Source organism: Schistocerca cancellata, chromosome 1 (genome assembly GCF_023864275.1).
Source record: "Schistocerca cancellata isolate TAMUIC-IGC-003103 chromosome 1, iqSchCanc2.1, whole genome shotgun sequence".
Lineage (NCBI taxonomy): Eukaryota > Metazoa > Arthropoda > Insecta > Orthoptera > Acrididae > Schistocerca > Schistocerca cancellata.
In genome coordinates, this window is record NC_064626.1 from 1,077,582,584 (window position 1) to 1,077,609,900 (window position 27,317).

The 27,317-nt window shown below is 36.1% G+C and overlaps 2 protein-coding genes across 3 annotated transcripts in view; one reads left to right on the forward strand and one right to left on the reverse strand.

Moving 5' to 3' along the window:
* LOC126090883 (mitogen-activated protein kinase kinase kinase 4) overlaps nucleotides 1–27,317 on the reverse strand; it is a 201,103-nt gene that overhangs the window by 7,762 nt on the left and 166,024 nt on the right. The gene's annotated exons all lie outside the window — the stretch shown is intronic.
* Nucleotides 19–20,033, forward strand: LOC126090909 (angiopoietin-related protein 7-like). The gene is made up of 9 exons (XM_049907020.1): nucleotides 19–260; nucleotides 701–852; nucleotides 2,473–2,666; nucleotides 8,846–8,999; nucleotides 12,788–13,067; nucleotides 13,155–13,286; nucleotides 13,368–13,500; nucleotides 13,574–13,700; nucleotides 19,571–20,033. Exons 1-9 carry the CDS (start codon nucleotides 24–26, stop codon nucleotides 19,884–19,886), a joined length of 1,725 nt encoding a protein of 574 aa, XP_049762977.1. The 5' UTR covers nucleotides 19–23; the 3' UTR covers nucleotides 19,887–20,033.

A 27,317-nucleotide genomic window follows, 5' to 3' on the forward strand; every position in this document is an offset into this window, starting at 1 on the left:
TGCATGCCGCTATATAACAGGCAATGTCACAGCACTTTCTCAGTTGTTTGATAACAGCAAAACACAAGAGCACAAATCTGCCGATGGAGATGAATGTAATCTTTTCCCTCTTGTGGTTTAGCTGCTTTATTTCTTATACATGTTCTGCTAATCATGAGACTACAACAGAAGGAAACTTAGAAACAACGATTAAAGTGCGCAATAGACGAAAACTGCCAAGGGCACGGGACACTTTAGGAAGATTTACAAATGCGACTGAGGTGGGTTTTCATGTCAATACGTTAAATAAATCATGTAAGTACATTATTGCTTAAAGTATGAGGTCAATTATCTGTATTAGAGCAGGTCATCAGATTGAGGGCTAGTACCAGCAGACAACAACAAAAATTATGACCTTTCATTCAAGTCTTTATAGTCCATTGTTTGATTCAAGAAATGAATTCTGTCACTTCTCACTGATGCCATAAACATATAAATTACCTATAGTAGTTATTCTTTCACTCAAATTGTATTTTGATTTGTATAAGAAATGCTTCACACTGCTGATGTAATAAATTAAGGTTAACAACAACTGACTCTCCTTGTAGAAAATGTAAATAAAAGAACTTTGAGATTAGTTTGGTCACTGCCATTCCAACATTTCAAATATTATGTTTTGTTGCTATTACCACCTTTTTTTCAAGACCAAACAATGTTTTAGATGTACAATGAAAATGATGCCAGTGAAAATAGTGAGAAAGAAAACAATGTGATGCAAAATACATTACTACTTCAGAGACTACAAGATCGTCTTACAGCTGTTTTGACCATGGAGGAACAGATTCTAAGGAAAACAGAAACAATTGAATATCGGTAATTCATTACATTTAATATTATTTATTAATTACAGTTAAGTAAATTACATTCAGACTTAGCTTTAAGTAAAATGAATAGTTGGAGCACAGAAGTTTACTTCGAAATAGGAGCTAATATTGTTGGAAGCTAAAAAGCTCATCTCATCTTGTAAGTGCAAATTTTGGATCTGAAACTTGCTTTGTGAGTATGGGATGAAGTTAACCCAATACTACTTTCATGTCCCAGAAATATTGGGATCCCACTGGAAGAACTTATTACCAGTTTGGGGAATGAATAGGAAGAGGGCAAAGTGATATACTGACAAGAATCAGTTATTCATTTATTCAGTCACATCCTATGTTCTGTAAGTAGACCATGAAGCCAGAGTCTTCTGAGATACTAAATGAGTGAAACTGTATATTAACAGGCATTGCAGGTCTCTTCAGTATACTAACAACCAATTACAATTAGTGCTAATCTGCTCGAAAGAACTACTTCTTGATTACTATTTCCTAACACATTATAAATCAGGATATTATGTACATTACTTGCAAAGGATATACTGTGAACAATGCCACTCTTCTTGTTACAATATTCAGCTGTCGTTTTCATCTACTACATAACTACTGATTTTACAGAACCTGTGTAATACGATGAACATTACAGCTAACTGAAACTTATATCTTCAAGGCAAATAGTCTGATAATCTTAATAAAAATGGTTGAGTATTCTCTTGCTTTATTTTTAATGATAATAAAGCAACAACAGAAACCTTCAATCAGGAAGGTCAGATGGGAATTTCAATTCCATTTTAATATGAAAATGAGTCCAGTGCTTTGGCCATTTTATTGCCAAACTCGATCACAAATGTTCTCTTTATCTGGTTAGGACAATAATTCTTCCCAAAATCTGACTTCATGTCTTGTATAGATAGGAAAAATTATTCACAATGTTTTTGTCAGAATTTAAAAAAAGGATACACAAACAACCCAGAGTACAACACAAGCTGAATAAGTTGTCTTGACTAGCACATGCATTTTTCAAAAATATTGTGCAAGAGTTCAAAATTTGTGGGATCTGTTCATCATCCTCAGTGCTTTTCTTTCTATAATGGACAAAGTTTAAAATGAATAATATATTTCAACATATTGGGAAACAAAGAAAGTCTTACTAGAGCTCCACTGCTGAACTTCCATGTATGCTCCAAGCAATATATTTAGCATTAAGTTAGGTAGGCAAATCTTGACAGGAATTCACTCACAATTCTTATATTTCCCTTCTACCACTTCCTGATCCCAAGTTTCAGTACTTCCAATTAATAACAATTCCACATTTTTGTGTCACTCAAGATATTTCTTTTTCTATCTTCTTAGCTTCCTGGCCATAAAACACGCTATCATTTGAAGGCTAATACATAAACAGTAATAAAACTACTACAGATTTTTCTCTGATATGAAAGGTAGAAGTTGATGAGCAGCTTCACAAATTCCAGTGTCACATGTTTATCAAACAATCAGTATGAAATGAACTGCCACTGATATAGCTAATTAATATATTAACACAAAATGTGATACAAAGCCTATTCCACCAGCATACATCCTCCTCTGTATTGACCAATCAGAAGACCATTTATTTCAGGCTAACAAAGCTAGAGGTGCAGATGCAGGAAAAGAGTGAAAGTGTGAAGTCAGAACTCCGGGAAGTAAGTCGAAGAGTACAACAACTTGATTGGCAGAGCAGTAAAATTGATTCAGTTCTTGAATCTATAAAAATGGATACAAGTGCCCTGAACCAAGGACAAGAACATCTGCGAGGGATGTTCTCAGAAACAAGTAAGAATCAGCATGAACATGTGTGTCAAATACATATTCTGCGCATTGGTAATCCACATAGCATGCAGCAATTAGTAAACCATGAATAAAATAAAATATTCTTTGATTTGGTTGCTTACTATAGAGTATAGAGCTTCAACCACATGTAAGAACAAAAGAACATGCAAAGTAAAGCAGAAATACCAATGTTTTATTTACAAATCTAATGAAAATGTTGTGATATTGTCAGAGTGAATGGGATATGTGAATTCAAATGTAGATGGTCCACACAAAGTACTGGATGTGATTTACATATCAGATCACTAGCCTATTTGGTACTTTCTCATATTTCTTTCAATAAAATTTTTCTGTACATGAAAAGTAAATTACTTGCTTTTACTGGAAGCACAAGTTAAAATTCTCATCTATAGGAACTTGAATTTTAACTTCTCAGATTAATCTCATGTTGACAGACCATGATCTGGAGTCATCAAAATGAATGGTACGCTCATCTTAAAAAAACCACTGCTTTGGGAAATACCATCAAAACTTCATAGTAATAGACCCAGTTTTTGCCACCTAACAATGTTTTTCACACTCGATGATACTTAAGTTTCAAATTATTTCTTTATATCAGTAGACAAGGAGTGTCAACAACTCTGTAGAATGTAGTCAACAAAGAATAATAATTTCTCAGTTTACGGTGACCTTGCACAACTATGTGAAACAAAGATGTTGATATGTTCTGTTAACTGAGGATCACAACATGTCTCCTTGGCTGCTAGCATCTGCCCTTTTGTTCCCCACATTATCCATGAGCCCTGCCACCCAGCAGACACACCTCCTTCCCCTGCCTTTTTAATCAGAGTAGGGTGTCTATGGATATTCTGGGCTACTTTATCTGCTAAGTACACAAGTTGTATAGAGTGAGGGGCACTCAGGGAATCTGAACAAACACGAGTGCTCTTGACATGCCTCACCTGCTCCATGCCCTGAAGATCACCTATAATTCCACTTCGAAGACAGTAAAATCTTGAGGCAGTCTGATCTTGAGGATACGATGGGGAAAAAAACAACAGAGCAACCAAACGGAGTCCCCCTGTTTAGACCCACCTGTAAATACAGCTACAGTGTTGTGGTGTTCAATTAAAATGTCACAAAACAATGTATTAAAAACGTAAGTAGTAGTGCAACCTCTCCTGTACACCACAGGTCACAGGTTTTACTGAATAGAGTATCTACCAAAATTCAGTTCAAATTAGAGCAAGCCTTCTGTGAAACAGAGCACTCATAACCTGGTTGTTTTTTCTTTTCTTGTTTTACCACACCACTATCTTTTACAAATTTTATCTTTTGCTGTTTAGATTGCTTCACAGCTTTAACAAGTTATTGGTTTTCTTTGATATCATGACCCTTTTGATCAGAACACTTATATTTTAACAATATTGAGTCAAGCGCATAAATTCAGTTTTTTTTTTTATCTAATAAATTGTACTTTATTTAATACACAGGTTAATTTCAATGAATTACAAAACCTGATAATTTTCTCAAATATCTCACTGTCTTCCACTATGTTCATTGCAGCAGGTCTAATAAATGTATAAAAACTCCAAGACTTAGTACAAAAAATCTAAGCAAGTGCATTTTAATTCATTCCTTAGCAGTGAATGTTATTGATACAGGTTTTTTTAATGACCAGAATGAGCAACAATCAGAGCATGCCAGATTTGATGAAAGGATGAGATAACCAATTTAAAACAAATTACAATAAAATACTAGGCACGGTTAAAATCACACAGATGAAATGAATTTCACCCCAATTTTACTTTTCTTGACACTATGTATATTGCACTATCGTATAACTGAACATCATACATCATTACGGACTAGGAGGGAGGACAAATGTAAGGATGTAGAGGCATATATCACTAGGGGTAAGATAGATACTGCCTACATGAAAATTAAAGAGACCTTTGGAGAAAAGAGAACCACTTGTATGAATATCAAGAGCTCAGATGGGAATCCAGTTTTAAGCAAAGAAGGGAAATCAGAAAAGTGGAAGGAGTATATAGAGGGTCTGTACAAGGGTGATGTACTTGAGGACGATATTATGGAAATGGAAGAGGACATAGATGAAGATGAAATGGGATACATGATACTAAGAATTTGATAGAGCACTGAAAGACCTAAGTCGAAACAAGGCCCCACGAGTAGACAACATTCTGATAAAACTACTGATAGCCTTGGGAGAGCCAGCCCTGACAAAACAGGGGAAATACCCTCAGACTTCAAAAAGAATGTAATAATTCCAATCCTAAAGAAAGCAGGTATTGACAAGAGTGAAAATTACCGAACTATCAGTTTAATAAGTCACGGCTGCAAAATACTAACACGATTTCTTTTCACACGAATGGAAAAACTGGTAGAAGCCAACCTCGGGGAGGATCAGTTTGCATTCTGTAGAAATGTTGGAACATTTGAGGCAATACTGACCCTACGACTTAGCTTAGAAAATAGATTAAGGAAAGGCAAATCTACATTTTTAGCATTTGTAGACTTAGAGAAGGCTTTTGACAATGTTGACTGGAATATTCTCTTTCAAATTCTGAAGGTGTCAGGGGTCAAACACAAGGAGCAAAAAGCTATTTACAATTTGTACAGAAACCAGATGGCAGTAATAATAAGAGTCGAGGGGCATGAAAGGGAAGCAGTGGTTGGGGAGGGAGTGAGACAGGGTTGCAGCCTATCTCCCATGTTATTCAATCTGTATATTGAGCAAGCAGTAAAGGAAACAAGAGAAAAATATCGAGTAGGAATTAAAATCCATGGAGAAGAAATAAAAACTTTGAGGTTTTGGTGATGACATTGTAATTCTGTCAGAGACAGCAAAGGACCTGGAAGAGCAGTTGAACGGAGTGGACAGTGTCTTGAAAGGAGGATATAAGATGAACATCAACAACAGTAAAACAAAGATAATGAAATGTAGGCAAATTAAATCAGGCAAAGCTAAGGGAATTAGATTAGGAAATGGGACACTTAAAGTAATACATGAGTTTTGCTATTTAGGGAGCAAAATAACTGTTGATGGTCGAATTAGAGAGGATATAAAATGCAGGCTGGCAGTGGCGAGAAAAGTGTTTCTGAAGAAGAGAAATTTGTTAACATCGAGTATAGATTTAGGCATCAGAAAATCTTGTATGTATTTGTATGTAGTAGTGTAGCCATGTATGGAAGTGAAACATGGTCGATAACTAGTTTAGACAAGAAGAGAACAGAAGCTTTCCGAATGTGTTGCTACAGAAGAATGCTAAAGATTAGATGGGTAGATCACGTAACTAATGAGGAGGTACTGAATAGAATTGGGGAGAAGAGGAATTTGTGGCACAACTTGACTAGAAGAAGCGATCCGTTGGTAGGACACGTTCTGAGGCATCAATGGATCAGCAATTTAGTATTAGAGGAGAGTGTGGAGTGTAAAAATCATAAAGGGAGACTAAGAGATGAATACACTAAGCAATTCAGAAGGATGTAGGTTGCAGTAGTTACTTGGAGATGAAGAATCTTGCACAGCATAGAGTAGCATGGAGGATTGCGTTAAAGCAGTCTCTGGACTGAAGGCCACAACAACAACAACAACAACAACAAAACTACAACAACAACATTATACTTCTCTGCAAGAGATAGAGTAAAAATTTTAGATCCACACTTGGCTTCACACCAAAATATTTAACCAGATTTTCAAGACTACTGACAGGAGCTGCCTCATATGCCCCAATAATACTCTATGTGCTATATTATTGCCAATATTTCATGTTGCACATCCCACAATCGTAATAGCCAACAACATGTAAGTTTTTTGGGATTTCTCCAGTGAATCGCACATGTATCTCACAATGTGGAATTTTGTTAGTTCATATGGAACCCAGGCTACAAGTAAGAAAAATATATTAATTAAAATAAAAAGATAAACAAACTAAATTCCAGTAGACACAGGTGGCATCAAAAGAGAGAGCAAATTTTCTACAATGTTATTTCCTCCAATTTTTTGCTACAAAATAGCTAGCTAGGATGAGAACAGTAGCATCCAGAAATAAAAATTACAAATCGCTGATCATACGCATATTCAGTAAATCAGCCTTCTCCAGACAAACATTTGGTAGTTTTCACATGCTTTGGCTTTTGTCTTTAAAGAGAAAGAAAGAAAGAAAAAGAGAGAGAGAGAGAGAGAGAGAGAGAGAGAGAGAGAGAGCAGAATTAGTAGAAGAAAGATCCCCCCCCCCCCTCCTCAAGAAACAGACATCTCAAGAGTCACTGAAAGTTAATTATCATTATTTCTGATGAGCAACTGAACTGTACAGATGCAGCAAGCGTAACAAGAGCATATTTTCACTGTTCCCCACTAACATAAAATCATTACTTTTTTTGCCTAACAAATATTTTCTAAAACTGATACTACCAATCAACATGTGAAATAGTTTTTTTTAATTACAGAATTTGGCCAATTGTTGACCACTTAGAACATAAGGCAAAGGTATATATTATATTTTTCTTCTTATCTTTCCAGAACTACTTCATGCATTGGCTGATGGCCTGCCTCTGTTTATTTGCCGTCATCTTGCTAGATTGTGATTTTTGTTGTTGGATGGGAAATTTCACAGTACTGATCAGTTCCCTTGTCCTGTATAGTGCCTTCCGTGACGTTAAGTTTCCTCAAGTCCCTTTTTGTCTCTTCCAGCCATCCTGTGATATTTTTTAATTTGGAAATTAAATTAAATTTTTTTGTTAGCTTATTGTCATTCATTCTGTAAATATGGCCATTAATCAATCTCTTGCGATAGTTTCTATGCTTCCGTATTGATCTTCATTTCTCTTCTTCATCCAGTTGTTATCTTTGTTCTTTTGTGGTCCTAAAATTTATCTGAGTCCTTTCCTTTCTTTCTTTTCCAGTTCTTCTTATTCATCCCTTTTATTCTGATCACCCCTCCTATTCATTGTTAGGCAATCAGATTCGCAAAGTGTTTCTGGTTTCATTATAGTTGTGTAGTGTTTAATTTTTTGCCTGGAATGATACTGACCTTTTATTAAATTGGTTTCAGGTGAGTTTTTATGCCACTTCCATTTTCTTCAATCTTTCTTTACTTGTGGTGTTATCTAACTCATTCGATTGTGTCCATTCTACCAAATACTTAAACTTAATCACTCTTTTGATGTCTCTATGTTGTATTTGTCTAATTTATATTTATATCTGTTGTTTTTATATTCAATGGGTGAATTGTTTTTATCATTATCTTTGCATCTGTTTCGTCCTTAGAAATTACTGCAATATCGTTAGCAAAAGCGAGACATTTCACCTCAAATCTTCTTCTTCCTTGAAACTTCCTGGCAGATGAAAACTGTGTGCCGGACCGAGACTCGAACTCTGGACCTTGCCTTTCGCAGGCAAGTGCTCTTACCCACTGAGCTACCCAAGCTTGGGTAGCTCAGTTGGTAGAGCACTTGCCCGCGAAAGGCAAGGTCCCGAGTTCGAGTCTTGGTCCGGCACACAGTTTTCATCTGCCAGGAAGTTTCATATCAGCGCACACTCTACTGCAGAGTGAAAATCTCATTCTTCTTTCTCGTCCTCGCTCTTGTAGTTCTTTATCCCACTCTCTCATGACCTTGTCTAAGACCAGACTGAAGAGAACTGGTGAGAGTCCGGTGTCAAACACCTGAGTTAATTCTGGAAGCTTCTCGTACAAATTCTTTCTGTTCAATTAATTGTCTAGCGATATTATCGATACATGCTTCTTCCAGTGCTAGGAAATACTAATAATGTAGACTGTGGCTGCTGAACACTTAAACAGAGTATTTCAGAACCAAACACTGATTATGACGAGATCAAGAAAAACAAAGGGTATACAAAAGACTCATGAGAATAACAACAAATTGGGAACAAGAAATATGCATATTTTGATATTATGCGTAGACTGAATTTCTCTCTTTCTCAACAGCATTCATCATATAAATTAATGGCACAGACTACATGACTGAGTGCTTACTGTTTGATGGTAATCTGCATTTTGTTTTTTCCCCCCTTCTTTTCTTTCTTTCTTTTTTTATTTGCTTTTCATCATACATAATTTTTAGTATTACTTCCTCAATTTCTTTATGGGAAAATCTGAATATCCATACTAAAAATTCATATTTTATGTCAACATCAGGAAGCAGAGCAATAAATGCAGCAGAAACAAGATCAGACAATCAGCTAAGCATTGTTCGAACTTCCATTCTCAGTATCCTGGGAATAGTGAAAAACTTACAGAATGTTGCGGTTAACACACAGAGAAACTTCACAACATTAATCAATGCAACAAAGTAAGTATTTTCTTTGTAATAATTACTATAGTGTGCTATAACCATCAGTTTATGGCAGATCTCCAAAATGGTACATTGTTGTAACCAATTTGGAAACTTTTACCGAAAATATTCATGAAACCATACAAAAACGGCTGCCTTCTACTCATTTTATTCCATGTATTAATCCTCTTCCTAAATTTTTCATCATTGCAGACCCATTCTCAATAAAAAATTGCCTGACACATTTCATTGAACATCTAACAAAGTGTGGTCACCAGGCGAGGGATCGACTTTTGAAGCCATCTATACCACGGTGTTTAGTTATGTTCCTAGGTTACACACCCTAAAGCTATTCACCAATGTGAGCCCTTTGATGAAAATGACTTTTGAGTGTTGCACTAGTACACAGTAGTTAACAAGTTTATTCCACTTGGCAGCATAGATAATGGTTAAGGCTTATGACTGATATGCTTAAGGTGGTGGGTTCTAATCCTGTTTGATGCTTTTAAATTTTTATGTTAAAACTTTATTGAACAACAATTATTTAAGTTCAATTCAATTAAGTAGATCAAATGTACTTTTATATTTCTAATCAGTTACTCTATCATTTCAATCATTATATTAACTTTTTTACTTGCTCTCCTTTTTTCTTTCTATCATTTGTTTTCATTTGGAATAATTGTCCATGTAATTTTTTATTATTTTTATTTACCTACTGTAATGTTTAATAGTTTGAAAATGTCGATCCACCCATTAAACAACAAAAGGTGAAATAATATATCAGTATTTATATTTGTTGTGCAATAGTAAAGAAAATTAATTTTTTGTTGTGCAATTTATTTTTCTTTCTGAGTGATAACAATCATTATGTAAACATTTAAAACACAAATTCTATTTACACTATGGACAAAATAATGCAGATGAAGATTTAAATGAAAGAAAGGATTGCATAAATAAAATGAGGAATAGAAATAGTGATGACAGTAACATGGACAAAAATATAAAATGACAAATACTAAAGAAATTAAAGAAAAGTTGATACAAAAAGGTAATTAACATGGACAAAGATTACAAACAAAAATGGGTTATTGGTAGAAAAAATGAAGCAAATAAAGTTATAATGGGGATTAAAATGATGCAGCAAAGGATTAAATATTAATAAATAAATAAATAAAAATAAAAAACAACATTTGAACAAATTACATGAACTAAATATAATGATGAAAGCCATTTCAATAAACATTTATGATTAAGAATTTAAAACGCATGTCACAGGACTAGACCCATCGATTTCAGTATGTCAGTAACATATCTTAACCACTGCACTAAGTTGTCACTCAGAACAAACCTCTTAATTACACTGAGGTGACAAAAGTCATGGGATAATGATGAGCACATATACAGATGGTGATAGTATCATATATACGAGATATAAAAAGGCAGTGTATTGGAGGACCTGTCAGTTGTACTTAGTGATTCACATGAAAATGTTTCCGACATGATTATGGCTGCACAACAGGAATTAACAGACCTTGAACATGGAATAGTAGTTGGAACTAGATGCATGGGACATTCCATTTTGGAAATCATTACGGAATTCAACATATTGAGATGCACAATGTCAAGGTTGTGCCAAAAATACCAGATTTTGGGCATTACTTCTCACCACGAACAATGCAGCATCCGGTAGCCTTCACTAAGCAACTGAGAGCAGCGACGTTTGCATAGAGTTGTCAGTGCTAACTAACAGACAAGCAACACTGTGTGAAATAAACACAGAAATCAATGCGGGTCATATGATGAACTTATCCAGTACGGGAGTGTAGCCAAATTTAGCATTAATGGGCTGTAGCAGCAGACAACTAATGCGAGTGCCTTTGCTAAAAGCACAACATTGCCTGCAGCACCTCTCCTGGGCTTGTGACTATACTGATTGGACCCTAGATGACTGGAAAACCATGGCCTGGTCAGATGAGTCCCAATTTCAGTTGGTAAGAGACGATGGCAGAGTTTGAATGTGACACAGGCCCTATGAAGTCGTGGATCCAAGTTATCAACAACACACTGTGCAAACTGGTAGTGGCTCCATTAAGCTGTGAGCTGTGTTTGCATGGATGGACTAGGTCCAACTGAAGCAATCACTGACTGGAAATGGTTATATTCAGCTAGTCAGAGACATTTGCAGCCATTCATGGACTTCATGTTCCCAAACAACAATGGAATTTTTATGGATGACAATACATCATGTCACTGGGTCACAATTGTTCGTGATTGGTTTGAAGAACATTCTGTATAATTTAAGCAAATTCTCTGGCCAGCCAGATCCCTGACACGAATCCGAACACTTATGGGACATATTGGTTGGTTAGTTCTTGCACAAAACCCTGATCTGGCAACACTTTTGCAATTATGGACAGCTACTGAGGTAGCATGACTCATTATTTCTGCTGGGGGCTTCCAATGACTTATTGCGTCCGTACCCATGTTGAGTTGCTGCATTACGCTGGGTAAAAGGAGGTTCGACACAATATAAGGAGGTATCCCACAACTTGTCACCTCAGTGTATAATGCTGTAACATACCATGCAAATTCTCCCCCCCCCCCCCCCCCCAATCAATTACTTGCAAACAATGGCCCACTTTGGTGAATGGCTTCAGGAGGTGATACCTGGGAAACTAAAGTACAACACAATACAGAGGGTTTCACTCCTGGGAACCACTCCTCCTAAAAGATGATAAGCAGTCCCCCCCCCCCTTCTTTGCAACGAAATGAAAGTAACAAACGAGCACTAGGAACATAGGGGATGGAAGATCAGCTTGTACTTATTTGCCAATAGCTAGTTACACTTGGCTGTTCTATATCAAATATCGTAAATCTTAAAAACTGTACACCTTGAGTATCTGCTAGAAGAAGTAATGGAAACAGATATTTCAATCTGGAAGTATGTCCCAAAAACAGACCAGTATTTTATAATAACGTTCAGGCAGTGCTTACCTTCTGGATGCAAAATTACTGTACTTCCAAAAAAACAATTGAAGCAGAAAATAATAATCATACTTTCCAGAAATACAGAGTGCTTCTTCAGTGAGAAAAGACAGATTTGTTGAGGAAGGATCACAAGGGGTGGAGGGGCCACAGGACTCTAAAATCCTACATTGAGAGGAACCCACCTGTCAACAACAGCAATTGGTGAAGTATTTTATTATGCTAATTCTTTAAGTGCAGGCTCTTGATTTTCTGACTCACTGTTACATTAGTACACCATTACAATAATTTGCACTGTTTCTCTCTGCTTAGGCTAATTGTTATCCTCTTTGTTAATGTCACTATTCCAAATTTTCCATTGTAGTTTCTATCTCATTCCTGTTTCCACTGTATAAGGTTTAATAATCAACTCAACTGCTTCTTATTGTACTGTGGCACGACTCTTAAGGCAGTTGCAGTTTCCTCATTTTACAACTTTAATCCCTCTTTCAGGTGTTCTATTTCTCCAACCAATAACCTAGTATGCAGCTTTGTACACTGTCTTTCTTTAGATGGTCATTTGTACAGTGAGCATCTCTATCAACACATATACCTAGATTTTTTTAAAATTTTGATGTTGTTGAATGAACTTTTCAAATTTCTTCCTATAAGCGTCTTAGCTTCATTTCATTAATTTTTTTTCTTCTTCTTCTCCTAGTAAATGTGCACTTGTCTAACAGCTTTGAAAACTAAACACCCTTTATCATCCTCAACTACTTGCTTTCCCTATACAATAGCAAAAAAACAATAGAATGTATCTAACAGTAAGATTATAATTTCAGATCATTATCTTCAATAAGCACCAAATTGGCTACAAAGCAAGATATTCATTCTGCTACCATGGAAATAAGACAGGATTCTTTTATCTCTCCTTTGGTGAGAGAACAATTTACTCCACACATGAAACTGCAAGCTGAAGAAGATGAACAACTCCCTGAAGATTGCAAAGCATTGCAGCAATATGGTAACAATATTTCTGGGGTGTATAAAATAAAGCCAAAATTATCCACAAAAGGATTCTTTGTCTACTGTGATCAAGAAACCCACAATGGAGGTTGGACAGTATGTAGCATTACCTGCAAATGTTTTTAATGAACTACTGCTATGCAATGTTTATGAATTAAAAACTAACACACTGATTCCATTCAGGTTATCCAAAATCGGTACGAAGGTTCTGTAGAGTTCTTTCGGAACTGGCATGACTATAAATATGGATTTGGGAACTTAGCTGGAGAATTCTGGCTGGGACTGGAAAAAATACATATATTGTCCAATGATGTGGTAAATTAAAAATTTAGAAGTACATAATGACGTGATCAATCATGTTTTTATGGCCAGTATTAATTTGTTCGCATTTTCCAGATACATGAACTATTAATTGAAATGCACGATTTCACACTCACTAAGACGTACGCCCTCTACTCCGCATTTTCTGTTGGAACAGAACTTGAAGGCTACCCAATCTCTATACTTGGAGACTATGATGGAGATGCAGGTATCAAGACTAAGTAAGATATTGTACCTATAATCCAATATATGACAGAACTTATGGATATGAACTTTTCCAGGTGATTCACTAATTTATCATGCTGGAATGAAGTTCTCTACTTATGACATGGATCACGACAACTGGTCTGATGGAAATTGTGCTGAGTCTCACACTGGAGCTTGGTGGTATAATGGATGCGATACAAGGTGGAAATAACAGTAGCTATATTATTCCTACTACTATTATTGCTTTTTTTTCTACATACAGTATGTGCCCAGCTTTTACAGTTCTTGAATTGGCTTGTTCTCAGTTGTTAGAAATTGGAATATATCCATAAGATAAGGTATATGTGTGACCAGAAATCACCCTTTGCCATCAAATAATACTTCAGCACAGAGTCATTGTGGAATCACTATCTTAAATTTCTAATTTTGAGAGAATCAACATTCATATTTTAGCAAGACACACCATTATAAATAATTCTTGATTTAAATTACAGGTGACTATTCAACTGAAACTTCCTGGTATATTAAAGTTGTGTGCTAGACCAGGACTTGAATCCAGGCCTTTGTCCTTTGCAGTCAACAGCTCTACTAAATGAGTTATCTGAGGACGACTCAAGACCCATCATGCTCAGGTAACTCAGTTGGTGGAGCACTCACCTGCAAAAGGCAAAGGTCCTGGTTTCAAGTCACAGGCTGGAACACAGGTTTTATCTGCCGGGAAGTTTTGTATCAGCATACACTACGCTGCAGAATGAAAATTTCATTCTCACTATTCATCTGTCCACTCTGTATGGTTAGTCTTATCCTTCATAAGTACTCTGCACAAAGAAAAATTTGCTGTATCCCAATCTTTCTGAACCTATCTGGAAAAACGTGCATTCATGGTACTCATTTATTTCTGTTAATAGTTCACAGTAAACTTTTATTGACAATTTTTATTTCTGACTTTCCATCACAATTATAAAATCATTCTGTTGCTTAGCAGTTCCATTCCCAAACCTCACTGCAAGACCGAATCTCAATTTATATTTTTTAATTGTTTCATAGAATATGTACCTTCTGCATTTATGTCAGTTTCCACCCTCATTACGGTGACACTGAACTATCTCACTGGCTCTTTCTCATTTTCTACCATAATAAGTCAACCAACCAGCAACTGCTCTTCATTTTGCTTCTGAGGAACATTACATTTATATTTACCATTACCAGGGAATAACAGATGTTGCTCAGCTATATCATCAATATGAAAGTGAAAGATGATACAAAGAGTTCCACGTAAACTGTTCATACAAAGGCAAAGCACTGCAACAAATGTCCCATAATTTGTCCAGGAACCCTTACCTCAAATTGTGCACATTTACAGACATCAGCGCCTATAACTTTGATGCTCTGTATCATTGTTGGATGATGTTTCCAGAAAAGGGTTCCTATTCTCACTCCACTTTACAAGTCCTAGACGCTTGTAATGGGAATTTTCAAACACTCTGCACAGAGTTTAAGGACAATGTTAAAGTTTGTTTTTGTGCATCATATGCAAAATAAGCAAAAAATTAATTAAAAAAAAAAAAAGATGCACACGATGGTTTCAGTGAGCATCAGAGATGATCTCAGATGCTCCAAATCTTGGGTACTTTCAGCAGCAATAATTACATTCGGGGGAACTGAAGATTAATATTTTCAACATTTTGCAGCCCTGTCAGCAACTGCATAAATATTAATTGTAAATGAACAACACCTCAGTTGCAATGTTTACCTTGATTTACCTAGGTTTCAAGTGGGATAGCCCAACCTTCTTCAGAATAAAATGAACTACGATTTGTCCATAATGGACAATGTCAAAAACTAAAAACTATAATATAGCAATACATCCTCATATTGCAAAAAATTATCTAGGAAACAGCCTCGGCCCCACTTCATGACCGCAATACGGCAGCAACAGATGTTATACTGGAACTGGCTGTATCTTCAAGAGTGCATGCGCGATAGTGTGTCATGCGTACTTGTTAACACTGGTACCAACATGTACTCCCAAACTTAAATTGTTTTTGAATAACCAGGTGCTGCTAACGAAGTTGGAGATGGCATGTGTGGTTTGACATTTGCTGAACACTTAGTGCAAACGGCTCACGCACCCAACTCTCCAGATAATACTCGGCTCTTACACTGCGAAGTGAAGGGTGCGAGGTTGGATATTTTGGAAGAAATGCAAATTTTTAAACACTGACTATATGACAAAAATAGCCTTAACAACCAGCGCAGTTGCGGAACAAAAAAAGCTTTTTTTTTTAGGTTTTCAACTGTTATTCCATCCGCCATAATTTTAGGGAGTAATCATTATACCCTTGCAAACATGTTTTTAGCACTCCCAATTGCTGAATAGCTGGGTTATCTGGTATTTCAAACCAGTAGTTATCCTCATGCAGTCAAATTCGATGATTAGCCCAAATATGCTAGGTTGGTTTAAAATAATAAACGAATTGCTACCTTCACTTTTGACGTCCAACAAATTATTACAAATGTTAAGACAGTTGATATATCTTTGTTCCTTACATGTCAATTTCTTTAGCTGCACATGGTTATTCAAAAAAATTTAAGTTTAGGAGTACATGTTGGTACCAGTGTTAACAAGTATGCATGACACTATCACACATGCGCTCTCGAGGCTATAGCCAGTTCCAGTACAACTTCCGTTGCTGCTGTACTGTGGTCGCGAAGTGGGGCCGAGGCTGTTTCCCAGATAAGTTTTGCAATATGACGATGTATTACTATATTATAGTTTTTAGTTTTTGACGTCCAACATGGAGAAATCTTAGTTCCTTTTATTCTGAAGAAGGTTGGGTTATCCCAACTGAAACCCAGGTAAATCTAGGTAAACATTGCAACTGAGGCTGTTGTTAATGTATAAGAAACTGAAATGCTGCAGTATTCTGCATGTGACATTTCTGGACCATTACTCCAATAGGACATACTCATATGATGCAAGTGATGTTCAAGATATACAATCACTTATTTCTGTCATGTACCCCCTTCCCCCAAACACCTCCGGGATCTTCTCAATAGCAACTCTACCATGGTACTCATCTCAAAACCAATACAACTCTGTACTCTGAAAAAATTACCTGAAATGATACATTTTCAAAGCTTGTTCAATATAATGCATTTGACACACCATATGACAGCTTCATGAGAAACTGGAAGTGTAACATTCTTTTACTGCTTTGTATGTTTTATTATTTTTTCACAGGTCGCACAAAAACTAAAATTTCAATCATTTATTTAGGAGGGTTGCAATTTCACAGATGGCAGTGTACGCCTGAAGCTGAAAAATGCAGCATTGAAATTCCTTTCAAGCAGAAAAATGAAAGTGTTCTCACATGATACCACACTAAACTATAACTTATTAATTAGCAGCTATGTGAAGATTATGATTTTGACATGTCCATAGATATGAGTGATACATAACCCACCAATCATTTTCTCTGGTCACTGAACACTTGAAGTTACAAGTTCCAAAGGCAGCCTACCATACCACCCATCATAGTTCTTGTTCTTGTAGACAGCACTGATGTAAAATATGACCTATGCATCCTGTCAGAACCACAAAAAAGTATAGCTGCAGCACTGATAAATCATACGTATAATGGGAAGTGTTAACTGTGAGGGCACAAACATGTCCTCTATTTTTTCATGCAGATATTGCCTCGAATGTTACATTCATACAACAAATATCAATGAGAATGAACTGTGACAGACAAGTGCCGGTTTCTGAGCATATTACAGAACACAGTAGCTAGTAAACATCAGTCTACGAACATCCAGCCAAAGGCAGAAGACAAACCCACAGCATTTCTGCCATTCTGCAGAGCGATCTCAAGTGAGACTGGGCACATACAATGTAAATGTAGAATTAGAATAGTATTCTGAACTTTGTGGAAAACTAAGGATTTGCTGCATCCATTCCATCCTTTAAACCCTCCAAATATATGAACACCAAAGAAAACAACATGAGTCCATCTTAAAGGATAAAAATGACAACATTTACAATATCATCATCTGTGTCTTAATCTCCCCCCTCCACCCCCCCCCCCCCTCCCTCCCTCCGCACTCACAAAACCTGCACTCTACTCTTCATATTTACCATAAAATATTAGTTACACTACCCTGACATTCCCCAAATGAACAATGGATTGACGTCATTTACAACTATACCAACTCATCAATAGCTTTTACACCCTGCCAGCTCAAAACTATGTATATATCAATTAATGGCACAAAAAAATGAATCAATTTTTGACAAAATAATATAATTAGATAGCTAAAAAATCTACTTACCAAGTGGCGGCAGAATACACACATAAAACGAGGTTATAATTAGGCAAGCTTTCAGAGCCAGTGGCTCCTCCTTCAGACAGAAGGGTCGAAGGGGAAAGAAGACTGGTGAAGGAAAAGGAATAGAGAGGTCTACAAAAAGGGGTAGATTTTGGGAAAGTCACCCAGAACTGCAGGTCAGGAGAGACTTACCAGAGGCGATGAAGAAAAGTCTGTCTGTCTCATCGTTCTGCCACCACTTGTTGAGTAGATTTTTTAATCTATCTAATTACATTTTTTTGTCAATTAAAGATATAAGTATTATATCTATCTCCATATTTTAAAGCATAAGCAATGTACTACTCCAACCTTTGCTTAATTATAACATGTAACAGATATAATCTTAATAACCTCCAGATCTGAAAAACTTTACTCTCCTTCAATCTTTCCTTCCTTCAAATGTTCGTATTTGAAAATTCCCTCCCCCCCCCCCCCCCCCCCCCCCCCCAATTTTATAATTTCCGTGAATTAATTTAGTTATTTGCATGTTTCTGTGGATATTTTCCCAATGAATAACAACTTGCCTAAATCACAAAACTCATAGATCTTGCCTAAATAAAACAAGCTGTTTGTGCCCGATGCCATCCTGATACTACATCTATCTCTTTGTATTGTTAAGAGTGTAAGTATATCTTAATGCATATCTTTAACTCAGTACCAAAGTATAACTTCAGCATTTACTTAATTATAACAAATAACAGATGCTAGTTTAACAAACTCACAACTCTAGCACATACAAAACCTAGCTCTCTTTCTTGCAATCCTTTTATCTTCTTTCTCTGAGTCCCAGCCAAAATTGTTATTTATGTATAATTTTACCACAGTTGGGAACATAATTGATCCACTTAAGTTTCATAACACGTCACCCGATTACATACACGAGAACAAAAGTTAAGCTATATAAACTGGACAGGAAAGGACTCCTACTACTTGAAATATTTACTCCAAGATATGTAATCGATAACTCGTCCACAGATCTCCACAATGCTTTGCATCTTACTGTAAAATAATAAAGTTGTTTACTACAAGTTATTTGTACTTTGAAAGATTGCTTCTGTTTTTGATGTATGTTCTTTCGACCTAGTAGTTTCCACACACCATCTTTGTTTACAAAACTTAACAGTTTATATGTGATGTAGTAGAACAGAGAAAGGAGCTTGTGGCCACTTGAAGTATTCCACTTACATTTACGTTTTAGTCAAAAACCTCCCCAAAACTGTGTCCTGAAATAGTGTTTTGTTTCTCCACTAGACAGTGCCAGTGTTAGAGGTTATAACAAAGACAGAACACAACATAGATGTCACATTAACAAATACAAATCCACCTGATGGTGACTGGAAAGTAAACTACTTATTTCATTCAATATCAATAACACTCAAATTAAAATGTGAACATTTTAAGTTAAACTGACTTATCTTTCCTTCAGTGTTTGTAAAACTTAGAATTTTTTTACAGTTTCCCTTTTGTTATATGCTGGAAAACTACTTTTAAAAATTTCAAAGCCAGAGATTCATCTGCCCCTTCCCTTTCTTTAATGTCAATTTTAGTCCAGTTGCTGGTAACTAAGAACTCCCATCTTAACTATTTTTAGAATACATATAAATACAATTTATTATATTTTATTGATATTTTACACTAACGATAACAACAACAATAATAATAATAATAGTATAATAGTAATAATAATGCTTTTCTTTCATTAGCAATCTGAATGGGCGTTATCTTGGTGGTGAAGTGCAAAGCACTCATGAATACCAAGGAATGTACTGGTATGACTGGCATGGCCCAAGCTACTCACTGATGAAGACACGAATCTCAATTAGACCAAATCCAAAAGCATACATTTATGTGAAAAATAATGGAACACAATCACAGCTCAAAAAACTTAAAAATAGAAAGCATGGATCACAAGGAGAAAAGCTGAAGATAACAGAATCTAATGCAGCTAATGAAACTGAATCTCTGGATGGAAACAGTCATCATTCAACTAGCAAAATATCTGACCAAGAATCAAAATGAATGAAATAAAACTCAATCTACTCTGAACAAGTGTAACATTCCAGTTCAATAACTGGATCGTTAATGGGATAATGAAATGTATTGTAGCTTGCAAAACTGAAATAAAGAAACCAAAAACACGCAAAAGCCTACTAAAACAGAAACCAATTGCTAACTTTGTGATTCTTTGACTTTGCTAGTTCTTTAGCTGTTTTATAGTTTTCACTAGGCAGAAGTACTGCACCTCGTTCTATTTTACTTGTAGTACATGTTTTGTTATGATTACTTAAATGTCAAGGAAATTTTTTTTTCCGTTCTTTACAAAACTATTAAACAATGGAAAATCCAAGACGGAATGTAACAATATTATGAGAAGGAAAGTTGCTACTCACCATATAGTGGAGACGCTGAGTCACAGATAGGCACTACAAAAAGATTTTCACACTTAAAGCTTTCAGGCCAAGGCCTTTGTCAACAATAGGCAAATGTGTGCGCGCACACGAGCACGCGCAGGCACACACAAGCAAACGCAACTCACACACACGACTGCAGTCCCAGGCAACTGAAACCACACTGCGAGCAGCAGCACCAGTGCATGATTGGAGTGGCGACTGGGTGGGGGAGAGGAGGAGGCTGGAGCAGGAAAGGGGAGGGATAGTATGGTGGGGCTGGTGGACAGTGAAGTACTGCAAGTTGGGCGACGGGCAGGGAAGAGATGGACAGAGGGGGGGTTATTTATTTTTTTTCTATTTCTCTCTATATCTCTCCTTTTCCAACCCGCAGCACTTCATTGTCTGCCATCCCCAGCATACTATCCCTCCTCTCCCCTCCCCGCCACAGCCTAGACCTTTCCCCCATCCAGTCGCCACTCCCATCATTCACTGGTGCTGCTGCTCACAGTGTGGTTTCAGTTGCCTAGGACTGCCGTCGTGTGTGAGAGTTGTGTTTGTGTGAGTGTGTGTGTGTGTGTGTGTGTGTGTGTGTGTGTGTGTGTCTATTGTTGACAAAGGCCATTGGCCAAAAGCTTTAAGTGTGGAAATTTTTTTGTTGTGCCTATCTGCAACTCAGCATCTCTGCTATATGGTGAGTAGCAGCCTTCCTTATCACAATATTGTTTAAGTAACTATTATTATACATTCTTAAACCCTTCGGTGGGCATGCCTTTCATACTTCCATGAGTGAAGCATTGTGGATTTTTATTGTGGCTTTTACACCACAATTAGTGTTACATTTTTAACCTAAGGAAAAATAATCTTTATATAATCACCAGTTACATTTTATTGGAAAAAAAACATAACATAACATTACATGGCTCTACAAAAATAATCTTTTATTTATTTGTTGCCTTCACAATTGTCTATTATTGTCATTGCAATTTATAACAAGCTGATATTCTTTACTGCCTTCATTGTTCTTTTAATTATATCACTTAATTGCACTGATTCATGTGAAAAGAAAGTAACAAGGGAACAAGTTATGAAATAATGGAGCATTCATAAACTCCACTCGTGTTAATGCTTGTCAATAAATTAGTCAACTTCCATCTGCAGCTCACTTTCACATTTCACACATTTTGTATCTGTGACACTATGTTTCTTGCATTTCATACATACTGTTTTGGTTCTGTTGTTTCTATGTCTGCCACATATGTAACAAATTCCAGGTTTTGTTGGCTCCTTGGTCTTCTCTTCTTTGTGCCTATACTCGGTCAAGAAGGTGTGAATATCCTTGGGAAGTGTCTGAAGTAACGCTTGTTGATTCAAATGTTTTTCCATTAGGTCCAGAACAAGATGTTTCAAAAAAATTGTCTTCTTTCTTTATTACTAGGATTGTTGAATTTGAAAATTATGTTTGCATTTATCCCAGCAATTTCTAGATGTCTGTAGAAAAGTTCAAGTAGCCATCGTCGCATTATTCTGGAAGTACTGTAGGACGAGCACATCTGATCTACAGTGTCAACTCCTCCTTTGGTAGTATTGTAGTCCAAATTCACTCTAGATTTCTTAGTCTCTTGATTCATTTCATTTATCTTATGCATTGTCGATAAAAAAAAATCACAACTTCATTCTTTCTAGGAACAGCCGAGACCATAAAATACCATCTTGAAAACCGAAGAGGCATGACTGAACTTCTCAGGTTTTATTTGCATAGAATTCTTGAGGTATCCCCCCACCCCTTATTTTCAGCCACAGGGTAGCTACTGTAGTCATTGTCAGTCATAAGATTTCTGTTTGTTTTCTCAATTGGTGTCACTAATCTTTGCACAATGTCATCAGGCTTGTTAGATTTCAGGTAGGGTCCTGGCATCTGCTTGCTACAGTAAGTTTCAAAATTCAGGGTGCAAAATGTTTTGGCATCACACAAGGCATAAATCTTGATCCCATATTTTTCAGGCTTATTAAGGATATACTATACAAATCCGCAGCATCCTCTGAAAGGATGCAACATCTCATCAATAATGACAAACTCGCTGACATTATAGTGAGCAAGGCAATTGTTGACAAACTCTTGATGGAAATCCTAAATAGGTGCTAGTTTGTCACTTTATTTTCTTTCACTCCAGGTACCCACGTTGTTGGACCTAAGAGTTCGAAGCAAAGCGCTTATAGCTGAAGAGAGCTCGTAAAATAATCATTCCTGTACCATCTGCATCTCACAGTTAACAGCAATTCATGTGTCCTCCTTTCTTTATACCTGTTAGATATAATGCACCTAAAAGAGCCTTTATCTCTGGTTTTGTGAGTGTCTGCAGTCTCGTTCTCTTGAATATTGAACTTCAGCTCTTTTTTTTTTTTTATTCTGGAAGTATCGGTTTGTATTTTCCACAATGTTGTCAATCATTCCATCACTAATGACTAGATAAAATGCATCAATTTCTTTTTCCGTAATTTCAGCACTGGCTTTTGGACCTGGCAAAACTCTTATAATGTTCTTGGCCTTCGTTTTTAGAAGAAGAAGGAAGCGGTTCACTTATCCAAACAGTTCCTTTATTTTTTCATATATAAAATCGGTAATCATCTGACAATTATTGTAACTCTTCTTCTGACAATTCTTGCAATACTTTCACTTAGTCTTCAGGGCATACAATTAGATGGTGGCTTTTATGAGACCTAATGAAACATGTTTTTATAAAAGTAATACACTGTAATAAATCAGTATCCAAGACTGTAAAAAGTAATGAAAATTGCACACGGGGACTTTGTTTCGATTCAAATATTCATTATATACTAATATAAAAGAAAGATTTCCTTGAGGCGAAAGATAAACACAAGTACAGAAAATACTTACATCACAAGGCATGTAGCGGCGAACACCGCAAGCACAACATTCACGTTTCAAACAACAATAGCAATCAAACTACCGAAAGCACGAATTGCGCAAATGTAGTACGTGGTGACATCTGTTGAGAATAACAAATACATATCTGGACGTGGACGCAACTGTAACACTATCTGTGATACTTGGACGCAACTGTAACACTATCTGTGATACTAACAGAAAACCACATCTTGTGGCTAACTGCCAGAGGCGCGCCCACCAAAGGGTTAACAGAGGGGAAAATGAAAATGTCTTCTTTTTTTTATTTTTGCTGTAAGGATCAAGAAACATGGGAAAAAAATCTGAACTGAAGTAGCATATAGTTTTAGTGTACTCCAACTGGTGTGCCTGCACAGGGTACCACACATGTATGTATTATAAGAGAAGTATAATTGTAAGGAGGAGCTGCATTATAATCTTGCCAAACTGAACAATTTTGCAAGAAAAAAACAGTGACATGGTTGATAAGAGAAAACTGTTAAATAGATTCTAGACTGAACCTCAGTCAGGAGATGAGATACACTGAAGTCACTGAAATGTTGTATGAAAAGAAATCAATAAAAAAATCTGATTTCTGCAATTTATTTTACTGAAATGACAGTAAGGATATAGAAGACTTCATGGCCAACAGGTAGGAACATCTGACATGGAAAGTGTGTTACTGTCATAATGCAAATAAAGTTTTTCTGCCCTATGTGGTGTAACACAGGAAAGAGTACAAAACCCTCCTCCTATCACACTGCTGAAGAAGGTACAGTATTAAGAAAAAACACACCAACATAACTGTCATCTTTCTGAAGCCTTATAGATCACTTAATCACTTATTGACACACAACAAAACATTGCTTCAAATTTATTTATTTCCTTCTCACCTATTTGGAAACTAAGCTGATTATTCAAATATAATTATACGATGTACACTTTCACAGCTAGTGTTTACTTCAGTTAAAACTTCCACAGTCATCAGGTATGGTTGATGTAAGGAGGTATATGGAAGGGTATAAACACCTACATTATTCCGCAATCGTTACCTCCCTGACAGTAATATAATTAGCAAACAAGGAAAAATTGCCTATGTTGAATAATGAATTATCATGAAATTCCTGCACAAAAAAGCCCTGAAATCAAGAAAGACATTGGTCTGAATTCAAACACAGCTTTGGTATCTTATCCCAATACTAGAAGGGAAGCACAATCTATTTTACAGATATGTCATCAGGTTCAGTCTTCTTTGCATAATCTGTACACAATTTTACAGATATCTCATCAGGTTCAATTGTCTTTCTTCTGTTGCATATTTTAATTGATTTTATCTGTCAGTTCAGCGTTAATATGATGACTGAAAGGACAAACCATATTATGTAAGATCTTCTGCAATGAAACAATTGGGGGGGGGGGGGGGGGCATGTCACTCAAGTCCCAGGTTGAGAGGGGACCCACCTACTGTGATGACAAAGGCTTGCTATCACATCTGATGCATTTGCCACAGTAGCAGCATATGAGAAAATCTAAAATTGCTGTTATATAACTAAATAAAACAGTGTTTACAAAATGCACACAGTGCCTCCAATCAGCATAGATTTCAGAATATCTAGCCATTACCAATGTGACAGTCATATTCGAAGGGGGGTGGGGCGGGGGGGGGTTATAAATAAATAAAGAAAAATATAACAAAAGCCTGTAGAACAGAACAGACTCGTGCTAATAATCATCATTAAGAATGACTACAGAATAAAAACCATTGTCTACTGAATTCAACTCATTTGTTCTGAAACACAAAAATTGTACATAAGCAAGGGCAGGAAAACTAGTTATATTTTTAGCTTATTTCATAGTTATTTTTTGTAAAATTTTGATGTTATTTGTTGCCAAATTTGGTGTTATTTTCAGATGGCTTATTTTTCAATTATGTTCGTTGTTTTTGTTATATTTCACCATTTCTAAGTCTTATTTTGCAAAATTAATTTACCTAAAAATTGTGTAATACAGTACTTATTGACATCACACGTCTCAATTGGATCATCTATATTTAAAAAACTACTTTAGTTCATTCCCATTAAAACCAACTAATTAAACACAAGTAAGTCTATATCCAAACAATGTTGGAAGTTTTACAAACTACAGCATACCTGTAACTTCAAATTTCTATTCAGAGACAATACGCTGTCAATTCTGTAATACAGGGTGTTCCATTTATCTTGACCATCTCAAAGTAACTTTTTGTCCAGAAGCAACATAAAAATGTATCAAGCATTTTTAGCTATTAGCAGGATACTAAGCAGCATGATTTCATCTCTCGTAACTTTTTCGTTACAAACGTATGAACAGAAGTATGTCTTTTTTAAACAGCAACCTACATTTTTTATTTGGTAACCCATTTCGCATCTTCAAGACCTCACACACACACACACACACACACACACACACACACACACACACACACACACACAAACCAACACACTAGGAAAATGTGTGCCAGTCATTCAGACTATCATCTTCAATTGACGATTTATATGAGTATGATGTACAGCAATAATGAGAAGGCAGAAACGATACTTGTCTAAGGAGAGCATAAGTTAGCAGAACAGTAATTGCAATAATGTGGGAAAGTAGGTTTCTGTAGGCTATCAATCTCTCTAGAGTTTCTCCGCCTGAGTGGCGTTATGCCTGATTTCAAACATAATAAAAAAAAGTAACGATTATGAAGTTTTTAATCAAGGACTGCACTTACTGTGCACAGCATAATGTTTAAAAGTTCTGCAGTACTGTACTCCTCATACCTTTACCCTGAACAAGAAATCATTATTGCAATTTCTGTTCTGATAACTTACATTCTTCATGGATGGACAGCATCTCTACCTTCTGTTCATTGTTACACGGTCTACTTTTCCCCATCGATGCGCAAGTCGCTGAAGTGGCATCACATCAAAAGACTTGCACCCAGCGCAGGGTCTACCCAACTGGAGGCCCTAGTCACACGAAATTTCCATTTTTTACTCTTCAACTGAAGATGGTTAACTGAATGACTACTGTGCATATTCCTTGTGTTTCCATTTGTTTATTGTCAGCTTCCGCAACTGGATGAATTATGTTGTTCTGGCTACCTGCACCTTATGCTAGTACAGAGGAGTCAAAGTCAGTTTTGTGTCAGTTTTTTAACAATGTCATGTTTACATGAATGTTGCCTTGTGGTACATTTCTGAGCAGGTTGATGAAGGAAGTTGATAAAAAAAACATACGATGCTATTTTTTTTTAACTTGTGCTGCAGAAAGACACACAAAAGTGGTGGGGTAGAAACGGTGTAAAATGTGAAAAAGTTAAATGGATAGATGATCTGAGTACTGAAATGGTATTTGAGGTTGCAGCAGTAAACCTGAAGTATGGAAACAACAGCCTTATTATAGCAGCACTGTATAGGTCACCTGGAAGTAACACAGAAGAGTTTCTAAATTGCCTCGAGGACTTGCTGGAGGGGACAGCAATGTATAAAAAACACTTGTTGCTTGTTGGAGACATCAACATAGATTCATTAAATAATAATGTTAACTATTTGCGCTACATGGATGTATTACAGTGTTATAACTTTAAACAAATGAACTCAGAACCTACAAGAGTCACTGCAAATATGAAGACATGTATTGACCATGTTCTCACAAATGTAGGAAAAGAGAAAGTAAATGTTAACACCTTAGAAAACTACATTTGTGATCACAGAGCCCTTACTATGGAAATTGATGTTGGGAACATAGATGTAACTGAAAGTGATACAGTTATATAGAAAAGAAAATTTAATTATTCTAAACTTAAGATGGCATTAGGGAATGAAAAATGGGAACCAGTGTACAATGCAACTGAAGTGAATGAAAAATGGGAATATTTCTATAAGTTATTCAGTAACACTTTAAATGAAACCTGTCCTTTAGATAAAAAAGTAAATAAAGCTGTAAACCATAAAGCCGAGAATCTCCTTTCTGAAATTATTGAAGTGAGGGAGAAAATGAAAGATTGCTATATACTTTTTAGAGATACTAAACTACAATATTTCTCAACAAAATATAAACTGCTCAGAAAAATATACAGAGAGTCCTTGACTAACCTAAAAGCACAGAAATATACCTCTGAAATAAGGAACT

Coding starts and splice junctions, on each gene's coding strand:
- LOC126090909 (XM_049907020.1), top strand. CDS start 24: ATGTCACAGCACTTTCTCAGTTGTTTGATAACAGCAAAACACAAGAGC. Junction 13,287..13,367: donor ATATATTGTCCAATGATGTG/GTAAATTAAAAA, acceptor CGCATTTTCCAG/ATACATGAACTATTAATTGA. Junction 13,501..13,573: donor AGACTATGATGGAGATGCAG/GTATCAAGACTA, acceptor GAACTTTTCCAG/GTGATTCACTAATTTATCAT.